This window comes from Zonotrichia albicollis, chromosome 1 (assembly GCF_047830755.1).
Source record: "Zonotrichia albicollis isolate bZonAlb1 chromosome 1, bZonAlb1.hap1, whole genome shotgun sequence".
NCBI lineage: Eukaryota > Metazoa > Chordata > Aves > Passeriformes > Passerellidae > Zonotrichia > Zonotrichia albicollis.
Genome location: NC_133819.1, coordinates 115,684,222 through 115,697,295, shown reverse-complemented (window position 1 = coordinate 115,697,295; position 13,074 = coordinate 115,684,222). Strand labels below are relative to the sequence as shown.

Here is a 13,074-nt window from a genome sequence, read left to right as displayed (position 1 = left end):
CAGTCAGAACATGATTATATTTTTTTCAAACCCTTAACATCAGCAGCAAAAGAAACTGAGATACTTAAGGGCTTAAAAGGGCAGAAATGTATCATCAGGATCAACTTAATAATAGACATATAACAGCACACCAGGAGAGGTGGATGAGGAAAAAAGATGGAGTTAACTGGACTCTAATGGACATTTTTGAGTCGATTTTGAGTCTATGATATGGTCTACAGGGTAAATATTTTAGCACCCAACTTCAGGCTTTGTCTGCAGTGCATAATCAAAGATTTAATAATAATAGCAGCAAAATCTTTTAGCCTGCCTTCTTCCACAGATCTTTAGTCAGGTTGCAACATAGAGAGGCAGTAGAAGTCAAACCCTTCTCTCCACTACAGCCTTGCCTGCTCCAGCTGATTGAGTTACCCCACTGCTCCTTCCGAGACTCCTCTCTGTGTCAAATTCCTGGATTACTTGTTGACCCACACAGTCTCTTTTCCATGCTACATCTCTGTTCCACATAGAAGCATCAGCAGTGTCAAAATCTGCCAGGCTCTCCGTAGGCAGGGCAGGGTGTTGGGAGGAAAAAAGCAGGGCAGCACCCTTGCTGTGGAGGAACAGCAGAGTGCACATAAGGAGGCACCTTTGTAATGTCCCTGCCTTTGGCCAAAAAATCATCCCACTGGCAAGAAACTGAGATTAAGTGACTTCTGTGCCAAACACAGCACACATCATGTGGAAGAAGCACGTTTGGGATTTGGCACTGGTCACAAGCTAAATATGCTAACTGGCATGTCTTCAAGCAAGACCTGAGCTTGTGGGTGTTATATGGTATTTCACATTTTCTTATTAAAGTGTAATGCCCTGGTCTTGTGTGCTGCAAGCACCCATGATGCTCTTGAAATGAAACCCTCTGCAGTGCTGGTCCCATTATTGAAAGGGTTAGAGAGTTGTATACAAAGCTCTGGATCCAGGGAAGCAAATCCAAAACCTGATTTGGACACTGTATATGTAGAGAAAATAATTTTCAAGAATGGAAGGCAGCTGCAGGAGAAGGGTATCCACTCTTAGTAAAGAAAAACAGATTAGGAAGGCATTATTTACACTTGATAAATCAGAAATGGCATCAAAGGGAGCTAGTATTACAAACTATTAATGAAACACATAATAATGAAACAAATCACATAATAGATCACAACAAAGTGATTCAGTGTAGTGAATACTGATACCAAGTAAGTGAACTGTGGGCTCTGGGGATACAATTTCAAATCCATTCCAGTGAGTGTGGTAGGAATGTGAGCAGAAAAAAAAAAGAAGAGTTTGAGTGTTCCATTGCTCACACTGACCACATCCACACCTTACAATAGTTGTCCTTTTGATGACATAGGTAGATAAAAATTTTATTTAAATATATATTACCTACCAAGGCCAAATATAGGCATTTATTATTTCTTCTTGTGTCAAGGTAACGATTGAGATTTCATCAGATGTCAGCCAACTGTTTCCTAATTTCACAGAATAGTGTGAGTAAATAAACATTAACCATATTTAAAAAGACAGACAGACAATATTTTGTCAACACAGCTTACAAAGACATTTATTTCTTACAATTATAGAAAGCCCATTGCTGCTACAGAACATAGCAACCTTGTCTTGAGGATGAAACAAGTCTAAAATTCAAATCTTCGGTAAGATTTTGGAGGTACAAAAGGTGAAGTCTTTGATTAAGAGAGCAATGCCTTACATAGCTTGTATAAAATATTTGTATTTTGATCACATATATGAAACTTCATGTGGTGTGCAAGTCCTGATTACATTTCAGACTTGTCAGTATCCTAAATCCTTCCTAAGTCAATTCTGGTGATATCAAAGCCTACCAAATCAAACATTAACTTTTGAATTTACAGCTAAATACAAGGTTTTTTTACTGTGCATTTGCAAAAAAAAAAAAAAAGGATCTTTTTTTTTGTTTATTTTTCTTTGTCATGAAGGCATTCACACATGTAGCACTGGAAAGCTGGTTTGATAGCTAAGGAGAGGCACTGCAAAAATCATCAAGCTGAGCAGGGAGCTGCCTAAGCCTGCCTAAGCTATTGCAGTGCTGCTGATAACAGCCTCTCTTAAGAGACCCTTTGGAGCTAAAGGTTCTCAGCTGAGGTTCTGGCTCAGCTACAGGAATTTACAATCAAATGCCAGCGAGAGGCTTACCCACACAGGGTGAACTTCTGAATAACAAGATCTTCATTACTCTCTGTTATGGACTTAAGAGAAGCCAAATAAGGCTTCAGTAGGGCTGAAGAGTTTTACAGTTTGTTTGTAAAATGATTTTGAAAATATCTACATTTTAATAAATGATGAAAATGAAAAAATATCATCAAATGAATACATACTGACAGATTTGAAATGAGCTAAATTTAGCTTTCCCACAGATCATTACTGAAACACAAATATTTGAGTATGTTACTACATATGTAACTACATACTACAATTATGACTGCTCAGTTCAAGTCCACAGAGCTGTGTTACAGATTTAAGTTTCTGATATCTAAATTTCTGTCATGCAAAGATTTTGAGCATCTATAATAGGATCAGAATTCTGTGTTCACATTAGACATATTTAATTTACTGTGATGTTTGTAATACATTGTTTTGACTTTTCTTCACAATAATTACAATGCCTTCAGAATTATAAAAGACATGAAAATCAAATCAGCATGGATTTGGAGAAGCATCACACTCTGAAAGAATCAGAAATAAAGCAGCTGTGGATAAAGCTTCACTATGGTGAGGCCATCATTTTCATCTTCAGAAAGCCACCTTAAGGGAAAAACAAAAACCTGTCATAGACACAGCACATATAAAACTTAAGAAAGATAATTTGTGAGAGCCTGGTTCTGCACCTTTGATTTTCTAGGATAGTTTTTACATTGGTTTTTAGAGAAGAAAAAGCTAACCTGAAGAAAATAGTGACTTTTAAAATTTTTGTTTTCACATAGCATTCACAAATGTGTAATTTTAAAGTGTAATTAACTTTATTAATATATTTATTAAATATAAATTAATTTTATTTTTTTTGTCATATAGGTAACTAGTAAATTGCTCTAAAGAATGACAATAAAATCAGGATAATTTAGAGTAGAGAAACATGTTCTGTGATAGCAAGTTATTCTCCTTGTAATTAATTCTAGGAACTCTGTCTTTCCCATATCTCTTTGTTGGTTCACACAAAATACTGGGTTGCATAATGGGCCCAATCCTAGCTCTGTAAGAGCCTATGGAGCTTTTACTGTAATTATATGAGAAACAGGCCTGAGTCCAAAGTTTGGGTAGACTGATTTTAACTGGAACCATGGATACAGTGGTATTAATTTCCAAAGAGAGTTAAAAATCTTCTGTACTTTGAAAGGTGTATGACAGTCTGCCTGATTTGATATCTACGTGTGGGAGAGATTCCCAGACAATAAGTACAGCATCAAAGTAGCTCACATCTGAAGCTGCACCATTCAGCAACTGGGAGATATGGCTGAAGATAAACAGGTCCAGGCTGATTTTGGCAGCTAAAATTGCATGTGGAAGTCACAGAGCCTAGAAATCTGTGATGTGTAAGCTAGACAACAGGCATTTAAATGAGTTATCAAAGGATTCAGGTTTCTCAGTGATTAATGTCTTTTAGAGATGTTTTTTGCTTTGGAGGAGTCCTTTTTATGTAAGAGAATGAGCCCATTCCCCATTCACTCTGTAGGCCCTGAGATGAGGAGCTCCATGAGGAGCTCCGTGTCTCAGCTGGAAGAGGACCATGAACTTAGAGTTTCCTCTATCTGAGAAGCCCCTGTGTCTCTGAGTACCCTGGGGTTAACCTCCTAATCTCTCCTACTGAATAACTCCCATTTTGAATAGTGTTTATATACTTCAAGGTATATAAATAGTCCACCAAGCCTCAGTTAAATGTTCTTGTCAGGTGCATGTAGATACAATCTGTGCCAGTCACTCGCCCACATCACTGATGTGATTCCAGTTCTTGTGCCAGTCTCTTATATACCTTTGCACTTTTACTATAAGATTCTAAATAAAATTGAAAAAAACAAATATCTGGGGAAAAAATTTGCTGCAGTCTATCTCCTGCAAGAATCTTCCTCTGACTGGTGTGGTCTGAAAACTCTTACAAGCAAAAGGGGTGAAGTGGCATAAAATCCTGAAAATCCTGTCATGGATTGTGTTGCACATCTGAGTGATATTGTGGCTTAAGAGCTTTGCTTAATGCCCACTAACTTAGATTTAGGTATCTAGAAGATTAGAGAGCATCTGAGCATGCCTTTGGAGGAAGTTGAAGCAAGGGAAGTTTATTGTTGTTGGAAGAAGTTTGAGGTTGTTGAGGTCAATAACAACTTCACTCTCGTGATTTAGACTGTAGAGACCAACTGAGTATACAAGAACTTCAAAGGTTACCTTTTTTTGATACAGGGGCTGGGATTTGGCTTCCATTAATTGTCAAGTTTACAGAAATATTTAAGGAAAGGATAAAATTAAATATTCTTGGCTACCATTTATGTTTTCAGATTACCAGGTAACATTCTCTTTCTAGATACAAGGAACTTGTAAATTTTCACACTTCTATGTTCTCCAGATGCATTCAAAAGGTAATTTCCACTTGGAAGGACATGAATATATTTCCATCAGTTATTTATTCTGAAATTCTTCAGGCCATGAATGATATATTGTAGTGAACAGTCACTCTAAATGCACTCCTTCAATTTAATTTCCAGTTTTTGAAACTCTGTTGTTTCAGTTGATGCAGGCTCATGTGCACCCTGTTTTTGTACAACCGTAGCCCTTTACCCAAGCAACTAAATACATTTCTAAATTGAGATCATTACACTTCTACATTACATTATATAAAGCTTTTTTTTTTAGCTTTATCCCATTTGCTGAATGTGTCTTGGGCCCATACTAAGCAAACATTGAAACAGAAGGATTCTAATGCTTTAATGTTGTCTTTACTTAATAAAATACACTACTTCTTCCACAAGTTTTGAATCTATGTTGCCATGTTCCACTGTCTTCCTTTCTGATTCCCTTCCATGCCTGTTTGCTTACCCCTGATATGTTTGCCAGAGCTATTTATGTGCTAATGCTTGTGTAGTGGTTCACCAGACACCTTCTACCCCTTGAATTCAAAATGTGTCTGAATACTTTCTCTTGGCAAAGGCATTAAATTATGTCTCTCTCTCCTACAATCACCCTGTTTTAACTGAGTGGAAAAATCTAGTGTCTTCCTCTAGCAATTCTCCTGACAATTTAGTTTCAAGTTGGCCAGGGGGTTCAAAAGTCATTGGGGATGGACTGATAAGAACAAAACATTGTTAAAAAAAAAAAAATCATTACTGTCTCAGAAAACCAGACAGAAGCAACTGAGAGACTTGTGAAAAAGAAAACAGCATGTACAGAAGGATGATGGACTGATCTACTGACCTGTTACAGTTGAAGCAATGCACTGAATTCCTAGCTGCATCTGTGATTTCCACTTTTTCTAGAAACCAGCCACTTGCTGTGGAACAAAAAAAAAAAAAAAAAGAAAATAGCAAATTTAATATAAACAAAACACAAATACAGCATAAGAAAGGTTTCTAATTTCATTTCCCAAACCCCATGTGGTTCAGTACTTCCAAGTATATTCAACATCAATAATAAAACTAAAACACAGATTATTCAAATTACTACCAACTTCTCTCAGTTTTACAGGGAAGATCTTTGATGTTTTTTGACAGAAAATATAATGGGAAATTTTTGTTACTATTTAACTTATTTTTCCAGATTGGATAGAACAGGCAGTAAGACAAATGAAACAGAGTGCATGGTAATATTGAATACACTCTTGAAAACCCATTTTGCCCTTTCAGGTACTCAGAAATGCACACAGAATGCACCCCTAGTGGGCATTCTACTCTTTTCTAATTAATATATTGATATGGATGTGAACCAAGTGGTGAAACTAATGCTTCTCATAGTCCTATTTTTCCAGCAGTCATGATTCAGAATAGCAGTTTCATTTAGGCCAACACTCATATTTGTTTCAGCTTTAAGAAGATACTAAATATTTTGCTGTAATCCCCTGTTTTGCTGTGTGAAGAAATACCTTCATTGTAGTGATATAGAATTTTATTTTATAGAATGTCAAAATATTAATATTTTAAAACCAAAACTTTCATATATATATATACATAAAACATATTGTATATGTTCTAGATGTACAACACATATATTTTATATGTTTTATATATACAAGGTCTGTGCTGATATCTTTAGTTGTCTTTGCCAATGCAAATACTTACTGAAAACATTTTAAACCAATTAGTATCATACTGCTAGTACCTGACAACATTTTGATACTCTTTTCATGTCCTAGAGATAAAGAACTAGATCCTATCTAATTACTTTGGTTTTCAAATATTTGCATGAAGTACTAAATAGTCAAAACCCAACGCTAAATGCTAAATTTTAATTGTACATGCTAAAAATGTAATATCAAAATATTTGCAAATTGTGTCAGTTTGGATAAAATGTAAAGGTACAGCGGTGTTTCTTTTTATTCAATGACATTTTCAAAAAAATAGCTGGGTTAAGTAGGCCATGAAGGTGTCGAGGTATTCCACCTTCAATTTGCAAGATCCATTTATTGATATTGTGAATTACTTTTGAAACTCTTTTAATGAAACCTTGTGAATGGTTTAATATATCATAGACTCTACTTGGAATAGATGACCTTTCATGAAATCTCTAAATCAGAGTCAAGATGATCAGCAATAAAATTTTACAGCCTCTCAAATTTACATGACACTTTACAAAAGAATAGAAAGGCAAGTTTGCTCTCTTGAAAGGATTAAAATCTAACGCTTATCCTTTATTGACAAAACTCCAACAGACCTCACTGAAATCTCCAGGTATGGAGAAATCTAGAGGTAGCTAGGATATGTTAGCAAGCAGATGAAACATCCCAAAGAGTTACTGTAACATTTTAGGAAGCTTGTGGGGATAATAGCTGATGTGACAAATGACACTTGGAGGGAATTTCAAAGAAATATTTAGAGGAAGGTTGTCATGTCTAAGATGAATCAACACACCCCAGCTGTGTTAGGAAGGCACTATTAGCAGCTATGTGATCTTGATCAGGACATAGAGAGGGGAAATAGTAATGTTGTTGATAGATCAGGACTCAGGAAATAAAAGTTCAATCTACATTTTTGCCTGCAGACTTCTGTGCACCTGTCAGTACTAAAAGTTGGTCATTGTGGAGTTCCCTTCCCAGATCAGATCTAAGCTGGACTGTGTGCATGCATAGCAGTTATCACAAATAAGATGAAAATCAGCAGGAAAATCTTGTTTATTATAGATCTTTCAACAGGTTTGGTGGTTTTTCTGTTTTCAACACCGTGAAACATACAATGTGACTGGGTGGTTAGGAAAATAAAAAAGCTGTTCAACTTTCTCCGAATAGGAATTGCTATTTGCAGAATTTTTCTTGGTTCATCCTAGAAATGATAAACCCTTTGGCACTTTATTATGCCTCAAAAACTTAGATTAATCAGATTTTATTAAACCTAAACCTATTTCTTTGAGATGGGTTAAGCAAACTTCACCTGACCAGGGTATCTTAATACAATCAGGCCTTTTTGATTCAACTTATACAATCCCTGAAAATTCTGTTTATGTCTTTGTATATCTCTATATGTCATATCTGCATATCCCTACAGGTTTTTAGCACTATTAAATGTAAACTCAAAAGATTATATGCCCTGTTTTAGTTTTCTGTAAAATTCAGAGTCTAGAGGTTACTGTTCACAGAAACATTTTCCATTATCATGTGTGGCTATGTTCTATAGCCACATCCTAACTTAACATTAGAGGAGGACCTGGTGCACATTGGTGTTCTCAGGCTTTCACAAGAGGAGATCTGTGGGTGTGAGAGGGAGCTACAGCATGCTTTGACCAGAGTCCTCAAACTTGCTCAAAACATGGAGAGTTTAGCCTGCAGTTTGAAAATTCAGTCATGTCTTGAACTGATTGAATTCAAGACAATCAATTGTCTTATTGGCAATCTATTTTCTTATTGTCCACAAGACAATCATTGTCTTATTTAAGACATCTAATAAGGGGTTTGGCTGACCAATGTTTGAAAGATAAAACTATCTGAGGTTTATTTTAACTAAATCACTGCTCGCAAAAGAATCGTAGTATAGTCAAGGGAAATGGGACAGAGAGGGTGAAAACAGGGGCAGCAAGCCGACCTCATTTGTACACAGGTTTGTATTAGCTAGATGTAGCAGTGGTGCGACTTCAAGCACCTTTCCAAATGTCAGGCAGATCCTTAAGCAGAAGATGTTTGCAAGGCTACTCAACACAGAATACTTACCAAATCCTTTCCCGTCGTGGCCAATTTCAATTGAACGTAGGCTGCCTAAGTTTTTTGTCTTAATCTTGAAGGTATCAACCTTTAATATTAAAATACAGTTATTAAAAATATGATACTAATGTTTGGAAGCTTACATATTTGTCTAGGTCAATTCTGAGACCAATTCAAGTGTAATAGTAGAAGTTCAGAATAAGTGAACCACCAATGTGGCTTTTTTTCCCTACTGGTGATGTGTGGCATACGTCCTCTACTATTAGGTCTCAGCTTCAACACAAAATATTCACTTTTCAACTTATAGTATGACAATCCCTACCTCTTTCTTGACTTTCACCTACTGTGAAAACATTTTTGGTCTCATGAATCCTCAACTGCTAGAGTTCTCTAAAATATTTTTAGTATACGATACATAAATAAATATTCAGGAACATAAAAGTTAAAGGCTTTTGCTACATTAACCATTATTCCTCTCAAATATTATATGATTTAATATAAAATAATACATTATTTCATATTGCCAATTTTTAAAAAGAAATTATTTTTTCCCAAGACCTTTGACATCACTGGCTACCCATTAACTTAGCTGAATTGCTAACAGGATTTCTACATATCTACTGTTCTTTTTTGAAGGGTAATGACACCTCCTGTGAAGTACCAAGCAAAACTCAAGACACTTTTTTGCTTGCTCCTTGTTCCTCTAGGTAGCTAGATTTATTATTCTCCTCAGTAAGGAAGACAATTCATGGGTAAATATCTTTCTCTCAGAGATAACTTGGCTGAAGAAACTTCGACTAATTCCAGGTAAAAAGATGATTAATACTGCTGGAGATAATGAGGTAGATCTCTTAAAGGATATATTTTCACTAGAGTTCTAGTTATTTAGTCATTACCTCTCAATAACTCCACAAGAGAAAGTTACAGAGAATATATATATTTCTTTCTTACTTAAGGGTAACCATCATTGTAATCCACTGCACAAGTGGTGACCAAACAGAGCAATGTCTTTGACAGAATAATATGTTTATTAAATCAGGAAAACATCCACTAGGACACCATGCGGAGAATCTGCATTCTTATGCAAATATCTGTATCTGAGCTAAGGGTCTCTGTAAAACAGCCTAAAGCAGGGTGGATCTCAGAATCAGGCTGATATGTATGGTCCCATTTCACCTGGTTTTAGGCTTATACATCCAGGGATGCTCACAGCACCAGTTTCCATGGCAAAGTAAAATGATGGGATGTAAGAGACTGCTGTGTTCTCATGCAGGATATTCAAGGTGTGTGCAAGAGCACAGGGTAGTGCACACAAGTGCACAGGCCACTCATGCTGTGCATTTCAGACTGAGGAAATACAGAGCTGGGCAAGGAAGGGGAGGCAGTGTGAAGATGTATTTGGGACTAATAGGTAGAAGAGCAGCAGAGACAGCTAGATACTATAGAAGTAAAATGTTCCTTGGTGAATCTGGTGGAAAGAAGAAACACAGGGCGAGCTGAGACTCATGTAGTGAGGTGGAAAACAGAATAAATGCCTCAAGTTTTCTTAAGAACTTTCATATAATTAATGTTTGCTTTTTCAGTACAGAAATGGACACAACCTATAAAGTCGGTGTACTCACCTTTCCTCTTTCAAAGGGGTTTTGATGCTCCAGTGACTGAGAGAGTTGAAACACCTCAGATTTGTCCTCATTCCCAAATAAAATAATATGGACATTGGCATCCGTACCTGCTCCCCTTTTGTCACCTGTGTACACTTTAATAGTATACTCTGTCAAATTTTTTACTTTACTTCCTTCTTTATTCAAGTTGTTATCCATGTCATTCTTTTGTTTCTCTCCTCCAATAACAAAAGATCTTGGAATTTCTCTCTCTATTTTGGGCTTATTTGCATTCACAGAAAATTCTCTGAAAAATAGAACCACATTTGGTTTTTGGTAAGTAAATAATATGTTAAATGAAAAAAATCCTATTAATTTATGTGGAACAGCTAAAGATGGGCATATTTTTAAAATATCTATTGAGAGAATCACTCTATGGCATTTACTTTAATTCAGTGTCTGCTCAGTGTTTTCAACTATTATGCTAATAAAAAACATTATTAGCTTTACACAATATACTCACTCATTCACTTCAAATACGTAGATAGGATGCTCCTTTGCAGCGTCTTGCACATGCAATTTTTTAATGTCCAGTTTGCAGTCTGCAAAGAAGGAAAGAGAACATAGTGAAAGTGTTCCATTGCATGACAAGAAATTAGGTAGGATGTTGTTGGTGTAATTATGGCATTCTTACTATATGAAAACTTCATTTTTTCATTAATTTATGAATGCAAACTGAGTTGAAAGTGCTGTAACGACTACAAGATTTTTTTATTTTGTTCCTACTTGTGAACCTCAACTTAGAAACTTAGGAGTAAGCATTTCCTTTGTCTTAGCGAAGCAAAGAAGCGTTGTCCTCACTGTCCTTGGATGGGCATGCAGAAAAGCTTCAGCATGTCTCAGGCAGGCACATTTGAGAAGGAAGAGCAGACATACAGGTTTGTTGCTTCCTCCTCAGTGACTGCTTGACAAGACAACTGGAGCTCTCTTCCACATGCAGCTCAAAGCGGATCTCATTCAGAGGCAGGTAGGAAGGGAGTTCAGCAGCTCCCTGTATCCCTCTGCTGTTTGGGAAACTACTCTCTGACTTATACTCTTTGTTGAATTTTCTGCTGGGGGCTTCAGCTTCATGGCCTGAGTGTCTTGCCACTGCTTAGTATACAGCAAAATAAGAGACAATGAAGACTATTCATTTTCCCTTCTATTATTTGTAGCTTCAGCCCTGTTCAACACACTGCATTCCAATCTCTTCTGCTACTATCCAATTCTCTTTAATTATATCAATAGGTTTCTGTGGAGGAATCCAAGACATTGTGTTACACTCATGACCTGCCAAGATGAGTGCATAGAGAGAGTCAGAATATTCAGGAAGGGACCATGAACCCTCTGATCTTAAAAATTGGCTCTCATAAGGAAGGAAAGCAGAAATGCACTGGAGAACATTGCCCTGACTGATCAGTCCTGCAGGGTACATCTGATTTTAAAGAGATTTTATGGGATTTGGGATTTTTCGTTCAAAGTCTTGGTCCAAAATAGTCTCAGTTTGAACATGTCTAGTTACAATATGGACACCCTTACTCATCTGAAGTGTTTTATCATCTAAGTAACTCTTTGGAGGAAATATCTGTTAAGCATCATCTCAATCCTGTCTTCATAACACACACTGGGGCACTGAGGTGGGGACTGAAATGTCCCTTCTTTGCGAACTGTGTTTTCAAACCTGAATGGAAAAGTCTCTCCTGTCACGTTCTCTGTGGTGCCCTTTGGCTACACACAATTGCCACAGTCAGTGACTGTCACTCAGACAGATGGCTGCAGTTAACTTCCACAGCTGAGGCTGTGGGAAACAAGAGCAGCATGGCAGGGCTGTCCCTGTCCCTGTCCTTCCCTTCCTCTCTGGAGTAACTGCAGCCCCACAGCGTGTCCCCCTGGGGGTGACCTGTGCTGGGCACGGGATGTGTGACCAGACAGGAGTTTGTGCCCAAATGTCACCTCACACACTTGGTTGAACCCGGGTGCTGTGCCTAAAAGGTTTTTATGAGGAGCCTCCGAATGAGCAAACAAAAAAAAAAAAAAAGAAGACAGGTGAAGTGCAAACATAGAACTCTTGCTTCCCTAGAAAACTGTCTGAAAATGGTCAAGTGCAATGCATAGCAATGATTTGCAATTAGATAGCAAATTTCATTAAGGGATTTAAAAAAGCTTTATAATTAATTCTTTGAATTAGTAACATGATAGCCATCCTGCAGATAAAGCTGAGAGATGTTGAGGTCAAGACAATTTCAAGAAAGTTCAGTGACAAAACTTGCTGACTGCCAAACAGAGGTAAAATCTCCCTCTGAATGTCACAGGGAGAAAACTGAACTGGGGGGGGAACACAGTGAAAATAACTGAATGACAGAATAAAAATTTTAAAATATCAATTTCTTACTTGAGTAATAATTATTCTCCTAGATAACTTATTAGTAGAGCATGTACTAAGTGCAGAATATATTTATATTCATCTTCATTTACTTTCTTGATGCAATAATGTTATAACCTTCAGATCCCAGGATTTTAATTTGTCAAAATGTAGAATTTTGATTTATAAAACACTACCCTTTAGAAAAAATAGCCAGAAGGACTTAACTAGGATTTAGCTTTGGCAGGGACTTTGTTGCCTTTAACAGGATGCTAGCTGTGTGATTTACATGACTGAGTTTAGAAAGTAAAAGCATTTTACCTGTTTTACTGCTGATCGAAAGAACAATTTTTTCCAGTTCTCCCAAGTCAACAGCATCCACCATAACTGGAAATGACTAAAATAAAATTATTCAGTATTGTATTATAAAACCATGTTTCTTAACTGTAAGGGGAAATTTGAAAATAATATGTAGGAAGTACAAGAATGTATAAAAGGTTAAATTTTAAAATACTTTAAGACAGAGTACCTCATTTTTCTCTTCCTCCTCCTGTACATTCTGCAATGACTGGAGAAGGGATCTGTCTCCTGTGTCACCATGAGTACCATAGATACATGCAGTCATATGCACTAAATTTCTCTCATTCAAAATATTTCTTGAAAATACTGTTAGATGATATGTAACCACT

The 13,074-nt window shown here is 36.6% G+C and overlaps 1 protein-coding gene across 1 annotated transcript in view; it reads right to left on the bottom strand.

The window, feature by feature from the left end:
• Positions 1-1,551: 1,551 nt before the first annotated feature.
• Positions 1,552-13,074, bottom strand: part of LOC113458545 (lipoxygenase homology domain-containing protein 1) — a 168,715-nt gene continuing 157,192 nt past the window's right edge. Inside the window, exons 52-58 of the mRNA XM_026791313.2 lie at positions 12,915-13,072; positions 12,707-12,782; positions 10,508-10,586; positions 10,006-10,291; positions 8,393-8,471; positions 5,455-5,530; positions 1,552-2,802 (exon numbers count right to left, since the gene is read on the bottom strand). Of these exons, the coding sequence (XP_026647114.2) occupies positions 2,733-2,802; positions 5,455-5,530; positions 8,393-8,471; positions 10,006-10,291; positions 10,508-10,586; positions 12,707-12,782; positions 12,915-13,072 (824 nt within the window). The 3' untranslated portion in view covers positions 1,552-2,732. The remainder of the gene's footprint in view (positions 2,803-5,454; positions 5,531-8,392; positions 8,472-10,005; positions 10,292-10,507; positions 10,587-12,706; positions 12,783-12,914; positions 13,073-13,074) is intronic.